The sequence below is a fragment of the Scardinius erythrophthalmus genome (genome assembly GCF_964197995.2).
Source record: "Scardinius erythrophthalmus genome assembly, chromosome: 3".
Classification (NCBI taxonomy): domain Eukaryota; kingdom Metazoa; phylum Chordata; class Actinopteri; order Cypriniformes; family Leuciscidae; genus Scardinius; species Scardinius erythrophthalmus.
The window spans coordinates 1,911,961-1,936,906 of NC_138223.1; the positions used below are offsets into that span (position 1 = coordinate 1,911,961).

At 37.9% G+C, this 24,946-nt stretch overlaps 1 protein-coding gene across 1 annotated transcript in view; it reads right to left on the reverse strand.

Annotated features, from left to right (window-relative positions):
* LOC308688899 (neural cell adhesion molecule 2) overlaps positions 1-24,946 on the reverse strand; it is a gene marked incomplete at its 5' end in the record, with an annotated part of 126,430 nt that overhangs the window by 60,947 nt on the left and 40,537 nt on the right. Inside the window, 4 exons of the mRNA XM_081362336.1 lie at positions 4,081-4,198; positions 8,711-8,848; positions 15,302-15,445; positions 20,378-20,584. Of these exons, the coding sequence (XP_081218462.1) occupies positions 4,081-4,198; positions 8,711-8,848; positions 15,302-15,445; positions 20,378-20,584 (607 nt within the window). The remainder of the gene's footprint in view (positions 1-4,080; positions 4,199-8,710; positions 8,849-15,301; positions 15,446-20,377; positions 20,585-24,946) is intronic.

Here is a 24,946-nt window from a genome sequence, read left to right on the forward strand (position 1 = left end):
TAACTCAATACAGTCTATAAAATAACGTTTCCTCACTTACATCCCATTTGTGTAGAAATTAATTTGTAGTAAGGTAATGTCCATGACTACATGACTGCATAAAGACTCTTTAGGAAAAAACAAACAACTTAATGTGAGCAATTTTATGGTTTAAACAACTATAATTTGAGCAATCTATCTTAATGTGAGCAATTTTATGTCATGTTAACAACACGTATTTAATTTATTTTATTTTATTTATTTTATTTCCTTCAGAAACCATTCTAATATGATGATTTGATGCTCAAGAAACATTATTATCAATGTTGAAAACAGTTTAATATTTTTGTGGAAACCGTGATGCATATTATGTTTCAGGATTCTTTGATGAATAGAAAGTTCAAAAGAAAAAACATTGAAATAGAAATAATGTTATATTTTTAATGCACTCTAGCTGAATAAAATTATTAATTTAAAAAAAGTTCTAGTTCTCTAGCTACTGTTTACATCTTTGTTTGTTAGTTAAACCAAGACACACAGAAGAGTTTCTGAGTTTAAGCCACAGAAAGTGCAGAGACAAAAGAAAAGTAACTACAGTAATGAAGATTCATGTACCGAACAATTCAATCTCAATAACAAGGCCACAATTAAGGGAAGTGGATGCAGGGCGATCAGGCAAAACAAAGGAACACGCAATTAGATTTAACAAGCTAACCGAAGCAGTCGGGACACGAGTCTGGACTCAAACACAATCCAGAGCCGAAAATTAAGATTCTGTCAAAATTTACAGAGTCATTATTCAGTGCAAATGAAAGAGAACATCTGCTAAACATCTCCTTTTGTGATTCAAAGAAGAAAAAGCCATGAATCGAATCAGCAAAATGATGACAGAATGTTAATTTCTGGCTTAACTATGCCTTTAAATAGGACGAGGAACAGATGCAAACTATAACTAATTAACAGCTGAAAATAATGATGATAATTATAACAGTGTGCACTAACATTAACTTCACAAATCTATCAGATTGTAATTGTTATATTTTCCATCATTATTACGGGTGTACTGAAGTGTATATTTATATGAAAATTATATTTGTTTTATTTATGTTTATTGCACTGAATTCTATAGAACTGAATTAGAATATTACTCATTAATGCTTATTAATCTAATTAAAGGGGTGGTTGATTATGATTACACTTTTCTAACTTTAGATAGTGTGTAATGTTGCTGTTTGATCATAAACAACATCTGCAAAGTTACAACACTCAAAGTTCAGAGCAAAGGGAGATATTTGCTTTTACAGAAATCGCTTTTTAAGGACTACAACAAACGGCTGGTAGAGACTACACCACATTCCTCCGGTTCATGTCTGACTCCGGTTTGAACATAAAAGGCTAAAAGTTTTTGAAATTTTCAGTGCATGTGTGTGTGAGGTAAAAGGACAAAAGCTCTTGAAGCTCCGCCCCCTGCACCGGGAGCAGCAGCTCATTTGCATTTAATGGGACAGACACAAAAACGGTGCGTTTTTGCTCACCCTCAAAAAGTGACAATTTTAACATGCGATATAAAAATATCTGTGGGGTATTTTGAGCTAAAACTTCACACACACACTCTGGGGACATCAGAGACTTATTTTACATCTTGTGAAAAGGTCATTTTACCACCCCTTTAATAATAATCAATTGAGACCTGGATCACGTGTCTTAAAGATAGCGATCATTCATTCGATGTCATCATTTAAAAATCCAATGTCGTTCCAAACCCGTTTGACCTTCCTTCTTCCCTGGAACACAAACTATAATATCCTATAATATATAAAAATAACATTTTTAAGAACAAACAGTTTTAGACCAAATTGACGTCCACTGTATGAACAAAAAACACTAACATTTTTCTGTCCGACAGAAATCAAACAAATATGCCTTTAAATAGGATGCAGAACAGATGCAAACAATAACTAATTAACAGCTGAAAATAATGATGATAATTAACTAAAGCAGGTGTGCTAACAATAACCTGAAGCACACTTTCTGCTCTGGTATGTATAAATGAAAGATTATCCTATAGAACTGAATTAGAATTTGTCCCTAATGCTTATTAATCAAATTAAAAATAATTAACTTAAACCTGCAGGATCATGTATCTCCTGTCTGTGCAACTGAACAGCATTTAAAAACCTCACATTAATATTAATTTGTGAATCTACACAGTGTCTTTTATAGCAGTGAACTCCTCTGACATGACTCAAAAAGAAGTTGGAGTGAATTAAAGAGAACTTTGTTCTTCTGCGGTAAAAATACCTCTTGATTTGATGAACATTTACAAAACTATCGTGCCAATCCTTAATGGGTTTAAATCGGTGGAAACTATAATTGCGCTGCACTTTACGCTTGCAATATTCACTGATGGACCTTTCGAACTTCTCTGGACCGTCTCATCAGCTCCACTCATGAGAAAAACAAATCAAAAACTGAGAGAGAATATCTCCAGACAGCAATGAGACTATATGGAGAACAAATGGAGGCTGTTGTCCAGCTTCTCAGATGTTTCTCACATGCATCTCTCTAGAATTCCAGAAAGATATCAACAACGTCTGTCAGATTTGCCAAAATATTGAAATGTACAACGCAACTCTTCTAGTCCGCACAGGTCAGCGAGCAAACATTTACAAAAGGCACGTTGAATTTCTCCCTCACACAATGCACAGATTTCAGAGAAAGCCCGAGTTTGAGTGATTCCGGCCCTTGCCTCAGTGATCATGCAAGGCTTTGAACATCTGATCAAAGCACAGATCACCTCTTCACGTCCAACGCCACAGACACGCTGACATTTGCATACAGAGAGATAGATGAATCGAGGACACTGTGACCTATATACTAGCAATGATGTCCAGGGCCCCCCACACTCGCTCACTCACTCACTCACTCACTCACTCACTCACTCACTCACTCACTCACTCACTCACTCACTCACTCACTCACTCACTCACTCACTCACTCACTCACTCACTCTCTCTCTCACACACACACACACACACACACACACACACACACACACACACTCTCACTCACTCACTCACTCGCTCACTCACACACACGCTCACTCACACACACGCTCACTCACACACACGCTCACTCACACACACACGCTCACACACACACGCTCACTCACTCACTCACTCACTCACTCACTCACTCACTCACTCACTCACTCACTCACTCACTCACTCACTCACTCACTCACTCACTCTCACTCAATTACACACTCATACACTCACATACTCACACACTCACGCCCAACCGCTGGATCTTTAAGGTCTGTCTCTAAGCTTAAGGAATAAAACATATGTTCTAAGAGCATTTTGGCAATGATCCAATTAGGCCAGGAAAAGGTCATTTATGTCCAGTTTTTCAAAGTTTTTCTTGGTTATGCAAACTATCCATTACATCATTCTGCAGAACAGATAACTCTGAACGAACATTCTATTAAAGGGATAGTTCACTCTAAGTATTTTTTTTACTCACCCTGACATTTTCAGTCCACAAAAAAAATTTAAAAATGTCCCGCTCGCGCTCTTACATATAATCGCAGTGAAATAGCGGCCAGCATCAAGCTTTGAATGCAAAAAAAAATAAAATGCAAAAGTATCACAGATCTCATGCGACACGTGTCATATATTCCACAAGGGTATATGATAGGGTTCGGTGAAAAACAAGTTGTGAGAAAATAAGATTAATAAAAAGGAAATTCCCCAAAAAAGTCTCTGTGTACTTTCTTCACTGAGTTTAATATCTCCGGACAAGACCTCAGTCAGATTGACAAATGTGAACGCGATATCTTGTTACGACAAACTAAACGCATATATTCACCCCAGAGAAGAATGTACAAGGATTGTATTTCAAGTTTCGAAAAAACACAAGGGCATACAGCATTAGAACAACACCAGGGTGAGTAAATACTGACGATTCTTATCTTTTGAGCGAACTACCCCTTTAATGTTACCAGAAGAACGATCGTTCATAACTTTGCTAGAACATCAGCCAAAGTCAGCTGAGCACCAACATTCAGAGTTTCTCTTGACAAACGTTACTGTTACCCACCAGTACCAGGTCACCTGAGGGTCGGGGGAGCCGGAGGTGATGCAGGTGAACGTCACGGACTCCTGGTAGTCTGCCGTGGCGTTGAAGGACTGCTGTGGCACGGACAGAACTGGAGGAACTGGAACGACACCAGACACACAGTTAATCGTGCATGTTCAATATGCAGGTAAAGTCAGATGCTTGCATTTGTCATGTTTGGATACTAACAATTACCCAACATATGTGTCCCCTGTCTGTAATTAAACGGAACGACAACCTTCCGCTCTCTCTCTTGATTCCAACACTGAAGTGACTTAAACTGCAGTTTATAGAGACAGGCTCCAAAAGAGACTCAATCCCATAGACCCCCATGTTAAAATGCCCAACTTTACAGCAGAAAAAAACATGTTTACAGCCTGGTGCAAAAAGTGGTTTTGGTCTATACAGCTAATTTTGCCCTTTACGACGACTGTGAGGCAGGTGAATTTTTTTATAACTCATCCGTTTAAATTATATTAAGCCTTAAAGTTCTGCATAATTAAGAGCGTGGCCACTTGAGTGACAGGTGGATTGCCGCTGATGTCACTACTAGCCGTTTGTCTGCTGTATGTTAACGTCACGTCACCTCAGCTAATCCGCCTCGCTGCACATTTCCGTTTATCCGGGAGTGACGTGCGGCCAAGATGGCGACGGCCGGCTCCGCCCACTTTGGGCTTCAAAAACGCTCTTCTGAAACACTACGGGTGACGTCACGGACACTACGCACATATTTTTTTACAGTCTATGAATTAAACTAATTTAACTATCAACCACGTCAGCCGTTTGTCAACATTCTCTCTTTAGTTTAATTCCCCTTAACTTTCCCACAGTAATGTCCTTATTTCAGGACATCTGTTTGATGTCAGTCTGATGGGCTGAATCGATCTGATACGATGATTGAAGAGAATAAAACAGACCTCAACAATGTTTCTCGCCGAGCACAATCATTATTCGCCGCTCTGTGATTTGCTCCCTGTTAGAATTCGCCCGAGTTCAAAGAGGTTGAAATGACTCGTTTTTTTTGGTGATGTGTATCGGTGAAGGACATCTCTGTGACATTTCCTTTTAAAAGATCAAGCAGACGTGGAGAGAAGTTGCCGATTCGACCCCTGTCTGCACTGATACGGCTCCTCTGATGATGAAAGTCGGGGTTAAGGGCTCGGAAAGAGCACGCTAGCGCATGTCTGCATGCTAATCATCAGCGTATACGTATTCCACATACACAACTGTACAGGATAATTCGAAGACAGGGAAACGCAACAAACAAGGAACCAAAGCACTTGCTCAATTATGTGAAGAATCTCTGCTAAAACACAATCTCAGAATGTCACAAATGCTGGTTTACGCTGGTTACGAGCTCATGCTGGTCAACCAGTTCGACCTAGAGAAGTCTTGCTGGTTCAGCTAACTGGTGGAGACACAAGCACAACATTATCAAAAAACACAATATATGACTGACTTAACTCACCCTAACTTAATATTAATTATTAAAGCGATGCTGTGCATGAATTTAGAGACGTAACATCACTTCTGTTATTCTGTTTGTGGCCTAAAAATGCTCTGAGAAGTTGCATCTCTAAATTCTTACAGTAAATATGACGTGTATATATATATCCACACTGCAAAAATTCAAATCTAAGAAAGTAAATGTACTGTAAATCTTAATTTAAGACAATTGGTCTTCTTGTGAACTTTAGCTAATTTTGAGGTATTTTTTTACCAAAAACAACAACAGCTATAAAGTGCAAGTTTTTGTGCTTGAATCTTAATTAAGAAAGGTCAAATATGATTGTTTTTGTTACACTGCAAAGAATTAAATAAAAAATTCTTAATTTATTGGGTTGTTTTAAGAATTTCATCTTTTTTCAGGTTATTGTGCATCTTAATTTTTTTGACAAGCTGTTTAAGGTTAAGGTTTAATATTCTGAAAATGTAACTAATTATTTATCATTTTTGTTTAGTTTTAAGATCCAATAGCATTTATTAGTGACTAGATATTTCAACGCATTCTCATTCTTGGGCGTCATATACTGACGCTTTTGATATTTCGTCTACATCGAACGCACATGGCACCCTTTAGTGTCAATATGACACGCACAGAGCTTTGTTCGGTTATGGGTAGGTTTAGGTCTGGTGTAGGGTTAGGGTTAGACCGCTAGGAGGCGCCTTCTGGCCCATTTCTATCTGCGTCTCATATTGACGCTAAAGGGGGCCATATGCGTTCAATGTCCACGAAATGTCAAAAGCGTCAATATATGACGCCCTAGGATGAGAACGGGCTGGATATTTATGCTATTTTCAAAGATTCTTATCAACTCCATTTGCAGATTTGTATTGCTTGATTTTAGTACACCTAGATTTAAGTGCATCTTGCTTGTTTCAAGAAGGGCATTTCTTGCAGTACTATATTTTTGTCTTCAACAAAACATATTGGTTTCATAACACAATCACCAATCATATTTCCCTCAAAGAGTCTTCAATCTTCCAAACTAGCCTCAAACAGATGGTGCGCATATAAGCAAAATGGCCACGTTAATTCAATAAGGAAGGTCAAAGCAGAAAGGGGCATTTCATTAAAGCAGCGTATGGTGTTTCAACACGCCGTTACGATCCACCGCAGCTCAAGCCAAGGCTGGGAATAAATCTAGGGGAAAATTCTGGATTCAATCTCTGTTCTTGGATACGAGACTCAGCCGTTGACGCTTTCTAGTCAGCGTTTGCTAAGTGATTTAAGCAGCAGGTTGTTCTGTTTTGGTGGCAGACGGCGCTTGCCATGTCTTCGGGATAATAGGATGCGCCTCATTGAGCAAGCTTATTGGATCTTCCTGAGAGCTATAAGTGGTGATGCTAAATTGAATGCAATATGCTTTTTTTTTCTTCTTCTTTGCATGCTATTACATCAGTTTAAAGAAGTATGAGTTGTGCAAATACTATTGTGTCCGTTCAGGCAGAGCTCAGCGCTATCAAATCCTGACGGCGGCTCATTTCGCGGAACAAGGTAAATGAATGAGTTCAAAAGACAGGCAGTGTTTTGTGAAGCGCTCGCCAAGATAAGGTCTTCGTTTGCTTGTGACTCACAGAAGCTTGAAGAGTATGCTAATTGAAACATTTAGTCTCAAATCTAGTCAGCAGAAAATTGAGTGTAAAAACGCTGAGATGATAAACTATGTGTGGATTTGTAATGTGAAACGCCCATTTTAGTTTGAACGTCAAAAGACCAGCATTACGGTCTTAACTGGTCTCTTCAGACTGGTTTACATAACCATCATAGACAAACCTTTACCAGCAAAACCTGTCATCTAGCATGGCCTGATAAAGCTGGTTGACCAAGGAAGTCTTGCTAAGCTAGTTTAAGCTAGTTTAGCAGTCTAAACGCAACACACCACCATCTTAAACACAATAAAAATGACCAAAATGTTTCATTTCCCATAAAAAAATTCATAGATGTGTACATTTAGTACATATTGGCTCTATCTTGCACCCAGCGCAATTGACTTTGTAGACCGATGCATGTATCATTCCTATTTTGCACCCGATGCACAGCGGACTTTTCCCTCCACAGACGCACGTCGGTAAATTAGGGAATGAACTTGCGCTCCCGGGGGCGGTTCAGGGAAAAGAGGAGGCGTGTTCCGGCGCAAACGTTCCCTGGTGCTATTTTGCAGTTTCAGAAAACAATTTCGCCACAGACCAGGAGAAACCTCGTCTAAAGTCAGTGGCGCGTTGCGCATGTTATTCAGAGGCTATTTTAAGGGCGCGTGCTTGGCCATAATGTAGCGTGTGCACAATGCACATACAATTTTCTTCTGTCATCTACACAGACGCAGCAGTTTTCATGTTTGCAAATCATAGGCTACATTATTACAAGGAAAAATATTACCACACGAGGGAAATTATTGTTGTGTCCATGAAGATGTGAAAAATAGGCATAAATCTAGTTTACACATTTACCCAAATTATTATACGCCTGTTTAACCGAAGCTAATCTGGGTGTGTTTCTCCATCCCCAATGTCACTTCTCTGTGTTTTACAGCCCTGACGAGAACGTCGGTCTCCTCGGCTGTGATCCGCTCCTGGCAAATCCGCCGTTATAATAGCAATCTGCCATGGAACAAGCACGCCTGCTCTTAAAGGGAATGTGAGATGACGCTCTGATTGGTTTATTTCACGTTACGCCCAAACCACACCTATGAGTAATGAAGCTGCTTCAGACCAACACATTTTAGATTTGCGTCGGGCACAAGAGTCATTTATCCCGCCGGTATAATAGCAACAGCGCCCGAGATCCGCCCACAAAGTTACTTGCGTTTCGCGTTTGATACTTGCGTTTCAGATCGTTAAAATAGGACCCGTAATGTTAACCAAGTACAAATTTTAATTTGGAAAGAAAAAAAATTAACTGACCAATTGTCATTCAATAAAACTTTAGCTCTTTTAACAGTACAAAAAAAGAGTGATTGTGTTAATGGACTTTCTTTATAATAGACACTTGTGAGTCAAGACATAACATACAATTCAGGTCCCTGTGTCGAGCGCTACACAGATATTGAGCTGTTCAGATCTCAGTGAGAAGTTGCACACATGTTTCCACACAGTGAACAACAGCTCTCACCGTTCACCAGCACCACGATGTCCCTGAAATCGATCTCTCCTCGGGCCTCCACGCGTGCCTCGCAGCGATACACACCCTCGTCAGCTTTGCTCACTCGCTGGATCTGCAGGTTGTTGCTGGGAAGGACTTGAAATCTGCCTTCAGGAAGAGAAAGAAACACAGACATCAAGACTAATCACTGCATGTTATGGCTGTGTGTGTGAGTGTTATTCACAAGCAGTCAGAGACAGATGGATCTATACGGCACTTATTGCATTGGTTTAATCGTACGTGCTGAAATGTTCAAACACTAAGTCTAAGTGGTGTCCGCAGAATAATATAGGGTTCACAGACAATTGGAAACGTTTTTGGGGCAGACCTGACCTGTTAAAAAGAGATGGTGCTGCTCTTCTCTCTAGTAATATGACACACAGTCTTACAGCGTTTTCACACCTGAGAGTCCACACCAAAGTTCATGTTTTGATACATTTTATACATTCGGTAAGTTTTGGTTTGGTTTCACATTGCAATTATGCAAGCGCACTAAAGAACTTTACATACACACTTGCGTCCTGTCGTCATCATCTGTGTGGGCTGCATCTTGACATTGACTGGTTTGTAAGCGGACGTGCGTCTGACGTCAGTGTGTTGTCAGTTCGGCGGGAAACTTTGACAGGAATGAATGAACAGACGCATATCGTTGCCACTATACTGTTATTATTACGGCATTACTCCCTGCAGCTCCAGCTATACTCCAGGCGAGGTCACATTCGCCAAATCAACGTCCTCGTTGTGCGAACATTTTATCATCGCCGGCAGGAAAAGAAGAGGAGACTGCGAGCAATCCTGCGGGAACATCCGGAACTTCCTGTAAATGTTCTGAAAGTCCGAACCATACAGAAAATGCTTTCACACTAGAAACGAACCAAACCTTTGTTCAGTTTGATCCGGACCGAGACTACCTCTTTACGTCTGACCAAATTTCGTCTGTTTGGTCCGGACCGTGGTCCGGGGGAGGTTTCACACCTGCAATTTTTGATTCGGATCAAACTGGAAATCAGAAAATCTGGACCAAAAAAGGAAGGTGTGAAAGGGCCATTAGAGTTGAACCTTGACTAACTGGGGCTCAGGTCAGACTGGCTAAACCCACCGTCTGCTAGCTGTCTCACGTCATGAAGTCAGATAAATCCCAACACATAGAGACTCTTTCACCTAGATATCATCACATAGAGACTGTGGGCCCTATCTTACACCCGGCGCAATGCAGCGCCAAGAGTGACGCAAGTGTTTTTTGCTAGTTTCAGCCCAACGCAGTTATCATTTTCATGTCCTGACCAACTGAAACCATTGGTTCCACTGGTTTTCACATGGTCAAACTGTTTCCATTGACCAACTGAAACCTGGTCTAAAGTCAATGGCACAAAATTTTATTTTTTTGTAATGTGAGCATTAGTAATGTGCACCTATACCGCGCGTACACTCTGCTTATTACACACACAGGGACGCACAGCAGCACACAAACATGCAAAATATTTAAAATTAAAAGGATTACAATGTAAAATATTATTATTGTGTACATAAAGATATGGTGAATCCGGCTTGTCCCGTAGATGTTCTGCTTTCGGGCTTTAACCTCGCGCACGAGCAGATCCGTTTACACTCTGGAGACGCTTCGGTCTTTCCACTATCAAATTCCCTCATGTAAATAGCGAATCTGCCATGGTGCGAGCGCAACTGGCATTTAAAGGGAATGGGAGATGAGACTCTGATTGGTTTAACGCCCGTATATCCCAAAACACACTCATTACTCATTAAGAGAATAGGGACAACCCTTTTAGACCATGCGCCGGGAGCACCGACCATTTTTCCCGTCATTAAACTAGCAAAAGTGGTTTCAGACACGCACTAAGTGAACTTGCGCTGTGCGCTTTAGACCATGCACTTAGATCCTTAAAATAGGGCCCTGTGTCTGTTCCCCGAACTAGGAAATACAAAAAACTCCCAAACCCATTTAAGGATAAAAATGTAATTGATGTTCAACAAATAAAAAAAAACATAAATAATACAGATTAACAAATGATAAAGCTCAGGTTGCTGAATATTCAATCCCTTTCTTCAAAAGCCCATACAGAAAAAAACACATAAACTTTACATGTGCAAAAACTCATGTGACCACATGCACATGTGATTTTGCACATATGAAATTTAACACACAAAAAACATGTTAAAAGCACATGTGAAATATGTGGATCACATGTGAAACGTGTTTTGCACATGGGAAATGTGTGCTTTTGGAACATTTACACATGTGAAACACATGTGATAACTTGAAATTCATGTGGTTTTTCTGTAACTTATTGCTATTGATACGATTACAGATCATAACCTAGATGTGCTGTGTTTGACAAAAACCTGGCTAAAACCAGACGATTACATTACTTTAAATCAGGGGCCACCAAACTTTTTTCTCTGGGGGCCACATTATCGTTCCTGACTGTGATGGGGGGCCGGGGCCGGGTCAGCTATATAACATAGAATTGTATGACCCAGACCAAAATGACCACCAGCAGGCCTCATTGTGTAGTAGAGATTACTAGCCTGGCACAGCCATCCCCACTACTATATCCACACTACTATATCAAAACTTGATTCCTGGCACATATTTGTTTATCTTTACTAGTGGTTTGCAAAAGTTGTAATCGAGTCTTCACACTTTGTTTTATTTAAAGTTATTCTTCACAAATAATCGTTGGTCCACTGTTCTTTGAAAACTCTGCACTCTGTATTAGGGGTGGAACGGTACACAGAAGTCACGGTTCGGTTCATACCTCGGTTCAGACATCACGGTTGGGTACAATGAAGGGAAAAGCAAAACAAAAATGCAGTGCATGTCTCAGGCTGGACCACCAAAAGAAAAATAAATATCTTAAGCCTTGTATTTTTTTTTTTAAATAAGTTTTATTAATAAAGTAAAGGCATAGAACCAGTTTATTTGTAGTGCATTGACAATAGTTTTATATAATTAGTTCATTAATTCAATTAATAAAAATACCTTGATATGTTTGGTAATTGTACCTGAATTAATTGAAAATTAATCTGCTACATTTCAGATTAATATATTTGTTTTCCTTAAAAATGTAATTAACAGTAACTTAAACACTTTGCAGTTTGAATGATGTCCTGCATAAATTAAATGACGGAGTATGTTTTTATCTTTCCACTGTTCGATCGCGGCAGCGCCACACACACACACACACACACACACACACACACACACACACACACACACACACACACACACACACACACACAAATATAAGTAAACACTTTACGACTTTTCGATCGCGCCCACACCTCTCTCTCAACATATTCCAGCATTGCAATCTTTACACCGCAGCCTGCTTCAGAGCTTCAGAGCTAAGGCGGAGCTACAGATTAGGTGTCCCTAAGAATCCGCGTATCTAACAGTAGTTCCGCATTACATTAAATAAATTGCACGCAAGTTTTATTTATTTTTATACCGTGTATTCTCCGTGTAAATGTATGCACCAAACTGTGACGCCCGTACCATGACGACTTTTGGGGATTGCCTCATAGGGCCGGTTCAAGTAGTGGGGGGCAGAGGGGCTGGGGGGCCAGTCAAAGGGGGGTGGCGGGCCTGAGTCGGCCTGCGGGCCTTAGTTTGGTGACCCCTGCTTTAAATGAATCCACACCCCAAGATTACTGTTATAAATGAAATTAAACTTACTTACGCTGGACTATGACACTATTTTCTTCTAGATCTGCTGTACAGCCGAAACAAAATTTGTTGCATTATTTTCCTGTTATCACAGTGAAACAATCTATACTGTAAGAAGCGCAATAGAAATAAAGGTGACTTGACTAATCTTTGAGCAACAGCAATAGTGATCCTGAAACTCACGTTAGCAAATTGCACTAATAAAAAATAAATAAATTGTGTCTGTGCCAAAGAATCCTTCAGACTTTCCAGTCTTGGATTTTTTGGATTGATCACTAAACTAAAAACCAGACATAGGGTTTGTAAGAGAAATCATTCTGCTATGTTTAAAGCTTTTGACAGCAATATAGTCCTCTGTGCGGTGAAATGAAAAAAAGCAGAGGATTTAATCAACAGACTTCTTTTTCATCTGAGCACAATAATAGGAACATATTATCATCAATCCTCAAAACTACTTCTGCTTCCATTTCAAGGACATCTACTAAATGAAACACCTTCAGGATTACAGCCTTTCTTTTGCTTTTGCCATCCCTCGCTGATAAACACACACCTTTTCTCTTCTCATCCAGGAGAGACATTTATAACGGGCTCCCTTATTAGAATAAAAATAATCAAATCTCCATCTTTTAATCTTTCAGGCTGGAAAAGTGCAGATAGCTTGTCAAAGTTCTGCCTTTGAATTCCAATTGACCTTTCGCCGGCCCCTCCCCCAAAACGGCCATTGTCCAATCACACATCATAGCAACCGTTACTATGTGAGCAGGTCCGACAAACATTAGCAAGATGGTGAAGCGTGCGCCCATGGCGTTTGTAAATCGGACACTACAAACCCCGAGAGATTGTCTGGAGGAGTTGTGTTCTTTCACTGCTACTGCTACAATGGATAAAACAGTGTGGACGGCCCCAATCCCAGTTAAATGTGTCGAACATTAAGAGGCATAAATACGCCTGCTGGCTGTGGTATCGATGGCTAAGTTACTTAAAGTTTTTTTTTGTTTTGTTTTTCTGATCTGAAAAACTCCTATCTGTAACTCAAAAAACATAATAATGTCTGAACCACGAGTTTTATGATCCGTTGCACCACTTATAAATATTATGGTCTCAACCGCGATTTTTGTGATCTGTTGTCCCCCTAATAAATATTATGGTAAGTGCATTAAGAAAGACAATCAATGAAAGTTATTTAAATGCAAATTAAGGCTATGTCTGGTTAAACAGTTATTGTGTGATTTCGTTTATTGTGCTTTGTCAACTTGAAGCATGAATTTGAGAAAGAAAATCATTTTTGGAAGAAAATCCACCACATACTTTTGTCAGTGATATAAGTTATAGCTAAAAGATTGTAAAAGCTTTCAGTTCACCCTGCCTAATTGTAGTTGAAAAGTCAAATTAAGCTTGATTAATGATATACTATGACTGATCAAATAAACTACAGCATCGGGAATATAACTCCCATGTGTTTTGCAGCATTTAAAATTTTAGTCGTGTTATGCGAAAAAACACACATAAGAAATTATTGCTGACAGCACTTTTATTTTCAGAGACAGTTTTTTCTTTCACACAAAAACACAACAGTAAGTGTCTTACAATGCTTTTAAACACTTGTTTCCTTGTTCTTTGTCATAATCACAAATGATGTGTATGAACACCGGTAACGTTAAGCATTAGCCTCGATAGAGACGTAGATAGTAGTCGTGTCTCCTTCATTGCGTATTTTTATATTATAATATATCCCTCCACTGCATACTGTAACACTTTTTGCCTCGATCTGGAGGATATCGCGGAGGTATTGCTCCAAAAAAGGTCACTGACACGCACGGGTATACCTCTTTCCGTCATGGCAATCTGTCGCGCTGGTCGTGTTTGACCATTTGTTTGTCGGACGTAGCAACAGTAACTAAGGGGGGCGGGGCTCGGCGAAAGGTCAATTAAGGGTTTGACACCTAAAATGTAGATAGAAGTTTTTATTCCGTCAGCAGAGAACTTTACTGAATACAGACTCTGAATGTGGTTTATTGTTTTAGCATTTCATAAAATGTTTAGATAGCAATGTGTGTTTGTGCATCTTTCAGTACAATAAATGACGGTTCTCTTTATTTGTAAGTCACTTTGAATAAAAGCGTGTGCTAAATGATTAAAAATAAATGACACGAGATATATTCTTATTCAAATTCTCTCAAATTTGTAAATACATGTGTGTATTTATGTACAGTATATATATACAGTATATATATATATATATATATATATATACATTAAATATTTACAAACTTGTATGTTAGATGTGATTAATGGCGATTAATCAAATCGATTAATTGCGATTAATCACATCTAACATAAAAGTTTGTAAATATATGTGTGAGTGTGTATTTATGTACAGTGTATCACACACATACGCACACACATTATATATTTACAAACTTTTATGTTAGATGTGATTAATCATATAGAGTAATCACAATTAATCACATATAACATAAAAGTGTGTGTGTATGTATGTAACACACATACATACAAATGTATCTGTGTGTATATATATATGGGTGTGTGTATGTGTGTGTGTTTATATACACACACACACACACACACACACACACACACACACACACACACACACACACACACACACACACACACACACACACACACATATACAGTATTATATATTTACAGTAAGAAATTGTACATTTTATTTTCAGGTCTATGCTCCAAAAGAGATTAACAGGTAATAAGAGGATCATAACTATTACATAAATATAATTTAGTACCATAAAATCCCCTAAAAATTCGAAAATATTAAATCAAAATATTTCCTTAATCCTTTCATTGAAATAAAAATACCAGCGGGTTAAATGAAGCGTCTCAGTTCTTACTGTTGGGTTCGGACGTGATTTCTCTGTTCTTGTAGAACCAGGACACGGCTGGCACAGGTGAACTGATGACATCACAGATGACCTCAGCGACCTCGGCCTGACGAAACTCCTGCGGCGTCTTCACCTCGCGAAACGTCAACTTCTCTGTGAACAAACAAACACAACAACATAAAAGACCCAAGGAATCTCACACGTGCCTCAACCGGACACAGACCGGCTCAGGAAAACAAATCCTGCAAATTAAAAAGTCACATATCTAAACTTATTTGATTTTGTCGTCTGCTTGAGCTCTTTAAAGCAGGATGGATTCTGATTGGCTATTGGCTGTTTTTATCGTTCAACAGCTGAAAAAAAAAAAAATGTTCTGAAAGTGATTATAATAACAGCCTGAAATCTTTCCCAATGGCAACAGCAGAGTGTGCTGCAGTTCCATTTTTCACCACAGATTTGCATGGGAAAACTGTGGGGGCGCTGTAGAGCTGAGGAGCATCATAACACATGCCTGCCGAAGCCATACATTAAATCCTGCTGACTTTACGACTAAAAGTAGTCTAGAATATCCGAAAAAATATTTGATGCATGATGAGCCACAGCTGGTGATCAAGTTCAAGTTCACTTTATTCATATAGCACACTTAAAACAGCCACTATAGGCTGACCAAAGTGCTTACAGAACAACCAGATAAATAATAATAAAATAATAAAATAACTTAATGCATAAAACACAAATAAAAGCAGCAAAGCTAAGAGCAACCTTAAAACCGGAGTAGCAAAGCAGTATCAGACTCAAAAATAGAATGGAAAGACAGGAGTGGCAAAACAGTATCTCAAATATAAAATTGCATTCATTCTCTCAGTTATACTTAAAGTGTTCTAGTGAACAGACCGAATCTCTCTAAAATGATTTTTCTATTCTGAATCTCATAATTTGTCTTGAGCGGTGAGGTCAGGGCAGAGCGGCGCACTGGGTCCTGTTTCTACACTGATTTTTCCAGCGTTTACCCTCATTGACCCACTGAAAACACTGAAGATCTGGCTTCATTTCAGTGCGAGGACATTGTGGAGAACACGATCCAACAGACTGTGAACTGAAGGTCATTGACAGAAAACACTCAATCTTTTCACTTCTGAGAAGAGGAAAGCGTCTTATTGATGAAAGTAGATTTATTCAAAAACAAAATATGTTGAGAGTGGTTTGCTTTTTATTTTCTGTGTTTTCTTTTTGTATCGACCTTCATAATATACCAGTTCAGCCTGAATGACTTCAACACTGAGTGAGTTTGTGAAGTAAAGTTTGTAATTTGTATTTTTTATATTTAAACTGGGTGTTTTGAGTTTTCAGAGAACATTTAGAAATAATGCTTTCATAACTTAATGGAAACATTAGTAAAACATTCTTAGAATATATTATGTTGGCTGGGAGTATTTGCTCTTTATATATTTAAAGGGGGGGGGGGGGGGGTGAAATGCTATTTCATGCATACTGAGTTTCTTACACTGTTAAAGAGTTGGATTCCCATGCTAAACATGGACAAAGTTTCAAAAATTTAATTGCACGTTTGAAGGAGTATTTCTGTGCCAAAAATACTCCTTCCGGTTTGTCACAATTTTCGGAAAGTTTTTTTCGAGTACAGTATGGGTATGTGTGACGTCAGATGTAACGGAATTTCCTAATATGGGTCCTAAGGGCACTTCTCCGGTAAGATCGCGGGCGCGCGCGCACTCGTAGACCAGAGAGAGAGAGCGAAAGCAGTTCGCCATCAAAGCGCCCTGCCCGGCTTTTGGGAAGCCAATGTCACCAAAGAAGTGTGTTTTTGGTTGCCAGGGCAAGACAACCCTGCACAGATTCCCAAAGAACCCGGCGTTAAGGCACCAGTGGATGGAGTTTGTTTTCCTGAGCATAAACGGAGTTGTGTAAGACTGTTTGTTCCCTGCATTTCGACGATGATTGTTTTATAAACAAAGCCCAGATCGACGGATTTGCAGATCGTCTAATGCTTAAGGATCGAGCAGTCACAATGATAAAGGTTCGGTGAGTAAAACTGCTTCTAATCTATTGTCTCTGTGTGTTGTTAGCTCGGTGCGTTAGCACAGCTTTAGCTTCGCCCACACGGCACGCCTCCAGCCGCTCGTTTTTTTCCGGAAAGACTCGGTACATCCTATCTTTCTTAATATGATATAATAAAACTAAAGACTTTTTGGAGATATGAAGGATGCAATACTACTCTATAGGTACTCAAGATTAACAGGAGATTGAGTGAAAATGAGCGTTTCACCCCCCCTTTAAGTAAAACTTGATTAAAGTGGCTATGTGTGACCCTGGATCACGTCACCAGTCTCGAGTCGCACGGGTATATCTGTGGCAATAGCCAACAATACATTGTATGGGTCAAAATTATTGATTTTTCTTTTATGCCAAAAATCATTAGGATATTAAGTAAAGGTCATGTTCCATGAAGATATTTTGTACATTTCCTACCGTAAAGATATATATAAAAAAAAAATTGTGAGTGAATGCAGCACAATCGCCAACATAAATGAACAACTTTAAAGGAGATTTTCTCAATGTTTCGATTTTTTTGCACCCTCAGATTCCAGATTTACAATAGTTGTATCTCAGCCAAATATTGTCCTATCATAATAAAACATACATCAATGGGAAGCGTATTTATTCAGCTTGCATATGATCTATAAATCTCAATTTTAAAAAAATGACCCATGTGACTGGTTTTGTGGTCCAGGGTCACATATGTAGAATTCAGAAACCTGTGTTATTAGCGATCTCTGCGATTCACCGTCAACAGATGAGGTCATTAATATGTCACTGTTATGATAGTTTGATCATAAAGTATATTTGAGACTATAGACTACTGTATATAGACGAATCCCCTTTCTTTGCATAACACATTAACATAGTAAAGAATAACTCTTTAATCATTATCCTGAACATAAGCTTTTGTTTAATGCACCATTGAACGGAAGAGAGGCTCTCGGGAGCGAAACCGTCGCGTCCTTTTGATTTTCCCGGGCAAAACCAGCCAGACTCATTTACATAAAAATACGTTTTCAGGCTTTCATAGACTTTTTATTTCACACATTGTCAATAAAAAGCAACTAATAAATTCAAATTCTGATATTTAGCCCTTTTAAAACTAAATTCTGAAGATTTAAAGATTTGATGACTTTTAAAGGTCAACCTGCACAGTTCTGGCAGATCCAGAGACTAGTTACACCCCCCGAAAGCACTCATTTCATCAGTCTTGTACTGTAAAAACTAATTCAGCGTGAGTCCTGGAAGCTAAAAGCTTGCAATAATCATGAGCAGAACACATGAGATGGTCAGCACACATACTGTGAATGAGTCTGAGAATGAAACTACTTTTGCCTCGACATGCAAGTACTGCTACAGTAAGTAATGCTATTCTGTCTTAAATGAATTCTTAAATGAAAATTTGCCAGCTCTGATCAATCTGACGACTTTTAACCTCACAGGTCTGGGCTGATTTGCTCCATCGCAGCAGAAATCATGTTTTGAAGAAGAGCTGCGCTGGGGAAAGGTGTGTGTGCCTTTGGTTGTGGCAGATCAGAACTATCACAACGTTTCACAATGAGTGCGGTGTCAATGTGTCAAGCTTCATTTAAATTCAGTACTAATACGCCTCTATAATATCAATCAAATCTGTATAAAACTTGCTTGCGGGAGATGAGGACGCTCAAGCAACACCACAGCATTCATGGAAGATATTGGTAACACTTTACAATAAGTTTCATTAGTTAACTACCTTAGTTAACATTAACTAAGAATGAACAATACTTCTTCAGCATTTATTAATCTTAGTTAGTATTAATTTCAACATTTACTAATACATTATTAAAATCAAAGGTTGTATTCGTTAACATTAGTTTATGAACTAACATGAACAAACAATGAACAGCTGCATTTTTACTAACTAACATTAACAAAGATTAATAAACACTGTAATAAACGTATTGCTCATTGTTACGTCATGTTAGTTAATACATTGACTAATGAACCTAAAGTGTTACCAAGATATTTATAAATTAGTTTTAAATTTTAAATTTTTACATCCAATAAAAATCCCATCAGCATTCTGTTACCATTCCTCCATTACGATCGTGACCAACGGGCCAAATTTACTAAACGGCAAATTAGCGTGAGCGTGCAATTCCAAAACAGAAAGTCCTGAGCGAGATCTACTGACGACACGCAAATTAAAGAACAGACGCAGTCAGATCATTTCCATAATTACAAACGCAATCTATTCTATCAACTACGCATTCCGTGTCTGGTGTGCTTTTGTAAGCACGAGGTATACAATCCATTTTAAAACATAAGCAACATGTTTTTCTACCTTACAAGGAAGTTGTAAATCCCTAAGTGGTGTATATAAGCTCAATCTTACTGTACCACCTCTGAGAAACATAGAGGCATGATGGGGTAAGGGACTCCTATAAACTCCTATAAAAGCAAATGCAATAAGATCAGCCGCACAAATAAACGCGTCCACGCCTTTCCAGCGCTAATCTTTCGCTGTGTGTCTTTAGTAAATCCTGACAGTAGTTTTTTTAACACCAAAAGCTGTTAATAAATCTGTCCCTAATTGAATGACAATTTTTACTTAGTACTTTTATCTAGTTTCCAGTCCAAATATCTAAAAATTCTTAAGATGCATTTACAAGATGAGTAAAATGACAAGATATTGTGTCTTGTTTTCTGAGGAAACAAAAATCTAGATTAAGTGAGTTTTTGCTTAAAACAAGCTAAATGATCTGCCAATGGGGTAAGCATAATAATCTTGTTTATGTTTGAATTAAGATTATTTTTCTGACCCCATTGGCAGATAATTTTGCTTTTTTAAAGCAAAAACTCACTTGATCTAGATTTATTTCCCCCCAAAAAACAAGACACAATATTATGTCATTTTACTCATCTTGTAAATGCATCATGATTTAAGAATGTTTAGATATTAGAACTGGAAACAAGACGAAGTAAGAAAAGCATTGTTTGCCGTGTGCAGACGCTCATGACATGCACCGGTCTGGTGTGGGAACTCACGGTAGATCTCCAGCACCACCGTGGCCTCCTGACTCTGCGCTTTGGCGTCCACAGCCTGGCATCGGTATATCCCAGCGTCCTCGATGATGGCGTTGTAGATGGTCAGCCTGGACCGCACGCCCTCCGTGTGAACGATCACTCTCTGGTTTGAGACCATGCGCTCGCCTTGAGGACTGAACCAGTTTATGCTGACCGGCTCACCGATGGCTAAAGACAAAAAAACAACACAGAGATTAGGGGATTTATGATATTCTTCATATTTTGTGCGGTGGGCAGTTCACAGCACTGTCAGACATGATCTTTTAATTCGATTTTTACCATTTAAAGCCATTTTTTTAACCTAATTAAATGTATGCATCAACTTTTGTGTCAAAATTCTTACATTTAATCAATAACTTTAATTATAATAATAATAAGACACAATAGGGCTGTTACCAAATTAAATGAAATCTTTGCAATGCAGAGGAAACACAGAAGCTGCATCTGAAGTGGTATTACATGTATTTACACTGTTTAATGCAAATCAGAGGGACATGCAATTACAAATGCATAATGTCTTGATGTTTTAAACATAAAACGTTGAATATGCAGAACTCTCTTTTTTTTCAGTAAATTGAGGAACATACTCGATAATTTCAGATCACACATCGTCAAAACAGCAATCACAATATTATGGTAGACGATATATATCGCACACCCCTAACCGAGATGTGAGTGTTTGCATCAGTGCATCTTCATTAATGCAGTTAGATGTACAACCTTGTTCAAATACAACACATACAACCCGTTTCTGATGTTCCACGCATGCAACTCCTCAAAGCTCATATGCAGTCGTCTCGCGTGGGTTTTACACTCGCTGTGATTTGCGACAGCTCTTTAGCTCTGACTTTAATGAAGGGACACATGGAGAATTAGCAAGCGCCATATGAAACTCCAGGTGCTCTCGCGTGTAAAGCTGCTCGGCTGAAGGTCATAAAGCAGATATTTCTGGCCGCGAGCGATCAGAAGAGGCTGAACCCTCGAGGCTCCCGGTGTCACGGATGAGGGTTGTTAGCAGGTTTCAGGGTGATGGTGTTAGAAAGATGAGGGTTGCATGAACAGAACAGGTGAGAAACGCAGTGCAGGTTCAGTCTGAGGAGTTAATTGAGGTGATAATTGTGTTATTTGCTTCTATGATGCATCACTAGATTTGCATCGGACAGGAACTTTTTTCACATCACCTGCTCTTTGTATATATTTTTTATCTATTTAATTTGAACTTTTAAGCATGTTTTTCAGAGACCAGAATACTCAGGTCTGTTTAAAGGAACAATTCATCAAAAAACTTTACTCAACCACATTTTTTTTTTTTCACAAAATCACAAAATTTTTACATAGAATGCAACAGATTTTGAAATCATACCATCATAATTATTGTTGCTCAAATAGTACAGACACTGCACTATACAAAATGATCATACTTCTAATGGTATTTTTTTTATATATATGCCACGGTAAAACCCTGTTAACAGCAAGTTTACCTATAATAAATCTAATAAATCAACGTTTCATGCCATTTGAAGGTAAAATATAAAAATGTACAGTTTTGTTATCAGTCATGTACATCAGGGTTTTATGATACATCATGTTGTTGTTAAATGAATGTTACTTGCAATATCTTATTGTCATGTGTTACTATGATTTGTTGTGTTTATGACACTGACTCCATATATATTAGTATTTCCCTCAGCGTGTGGAAAAGCTCTTTCTCACCTGTGTTTTCAGTTTATTATAATGGTGCAAAAGAGCATTTAGTACTTGAGTGGGTTGATGTATTAACATTATATCAGTTAATTAAATCCATGTTTTTTAAACCTAAAATGTTGTCCTGTATTTTTATTATAGTAAAGTTCTGTTAACCACAGCTGCTGTGTTTTTACTGTAAATTTCAAAGATTAATTTTACAGTGTAGCAACACCAAAGTCATGGGGTTGATTCAGAGAATGCATGAACTGATCAAAAGCATAACTTGAATGCCAAATGTGTACATTTAAGCTCCAGAAATGAGCAAAAAAATAATAAAAATGTGTCCATATGACCATATTCAAACTATGTTGAAATTAGTGACAGGTTTGTGTGAAGAACAGTCACAGATTTAATTTGCCTTTAGATAATAATCTTCTCACAGTCGCACATTTCTGGCGATGATAATGCTTGGTGTCATTAACAAATCTATTCACTTTAGAAGAAATCATTCGGGCTGGTGTTATGCAGTGATATTTTTATGTTTTATGTTTTTTTTTTTGTTTTTTTTATCTTGACAGCCTCTGATCACAGTCAAAACTTTTCTTAAATCACATTTATTTCTAATGCACAGTTTCAGAAGTGATGCACAGTAATATCAACTAAATCAGAAAAACTTGAGATGGCATATGTGTCCGAGCATCACACAAGTAACTGTATTTGTAACCTCAGATAACCCCAAACTGCGTAGCTGAGTGAAATACCAGCGTGCTGAAGTGATTTCCTTAAGAAATGATTTATCATATCTGTATGTCCCGCTCGTAACGCCCCTCACCAGCGGCTCTGATCAGTTTATTCCAGGTTATTCATTGATAGATCTCCGCAGAGACGCTTGCTGCTCGATTCACACAAGCTAATGCGTTCAGGGGCGGCTGGCGAATGAACGACGGAGAGAAATCTATTTGTTGTCATGGCAACACCACGTCGTCCGTGTGGGATTTAATCAGGCGATGAAAAAGTTAATCACTTTCAACAGGTGAAGTCAACAGGTGGACAAGAAACCACAAAATGTGCCTGAACCACTGAACATTCTACTGTATAGAAACCTGACAAGATCAATACAAAAAAAAAAAGTGTTACTTGAAAAATATGAAACTTTTTTTTCCAGCTAGTTTTTTTCCCAATATTTCTCATGTTTAACTTGATGTGCTAAAATAACTAAAACTAAAAAATAATATAAACTACATAGACATATTTAACAAAAACACCATTAAAAATGACAAAAAAACTCGAACTAGAATTAAAACGGAAACAGAAAATATAAAAATAAAAAAATAACTACAAATATTAATACAAAAATAAAGTTTCTCAATGATATTAAAATAACATTGAGTCAAGGAAATGTATCATTATATATTTGTTCAATTGCAAAATAAATTTTGCAATTAAATTAATTATGCAATAATGCAATTAATTAATCCATAAATCAAGGAAATAGAAAGAAGAGAGAGAGAGAGAGAGAGAGAGAGAGAGAGAGAGAGAAATGACTATAATACAAATACAATCAATAAAAGGTGCAAGAAAATAAATAAGTAATAAAAGTACAAATGGGATTACATAAAGATTTTTTTATTAAAAAATAATAAAGTCTCCAATATTGTCAGTTTACAATTTTACATTCAACAAAACCATAAAGTTGGGTTTCATATTAGAATACTTATTAATGTGAAATTGTCAAAAATACGAGTAAATAAATAAATATATGAATAAATAAATAAATGTGATTATTATTATTATTAGTAATAAATAAAAGTGTTGTTTATTATCTTCAGAATAATTAGTGAAGCCAAAAAGTCCCATTAAAGTGAGAGAGGTAGAAGAGTCCAATGACAAAATAAGTGCAAGATAGTTTATGTTCTTTTTTTATTTATTATTGTAAATATTGATTTGCTGGATAAAATATGTGGATGAGTTCAAAAGAGAATTCTTTAACTTCTAATATAGAAGTAATAACCACAGTTTTACTCTGTGTGTTTTCATATACACATTCACAGTGCATTCAATGACCATCATCAATGACCAGTTTCAGCATTATTACTGATATGAAGCGATATACACTGCTGCAATTTACACACACACACACACTTTCCCTTGCCGAATGCTTATTTCAAAAAGCAAGTCAAATTAGTATTGCATCTTATTTTTTAGCAGTAATGCATCAGTTATATTTACAAGATCACCGATATGCAAATGTAATTATATTTACAATCAACATTGCATATTTTTTTTACTTTGCATATTGCCTTTCCAGCGAGGGATATACAGTAGTGATGAACTTCAGGAGTGCATGACGCCGTCTAGATGAGAATGCAGTTGTGAGTCCTGAAAGTTTAAGGGTGTGAGTTCAGTTAAAGCTACAATATGTAATTTGTAATTTTTTTCGCCACTAGGGGTCACTAACCTCTTACAATAACAAAAGCGTAGGTTGATGACGCATAAGCGGAATTATGGGACTTGCCGTCAAGCTGATGGATCTAATAAGTTTATGGATGAGTGAATACTTTGATGTTTTTAACATGACTGTGGAATGAAGCAGAGCTGAGTGCTAATGAGAGACAGATCTCAGCGCCACACGCGAGTCCTGCGGATATAAAGGAATGAGGACATTTCATTCTACTGAACTAACTTACACACAAGAGCTGAATTAATACTCACACAGGGCAGTTTATTAGACGAATGAAACTTATGAGGGAACGCAGCGCTGTTTCACTTGCTCTACACTATCACACTAAACTGCATTTGAGTGTGTTAAAGTTATAATGTTATTCTATGTGTTAGTTTGTCTGT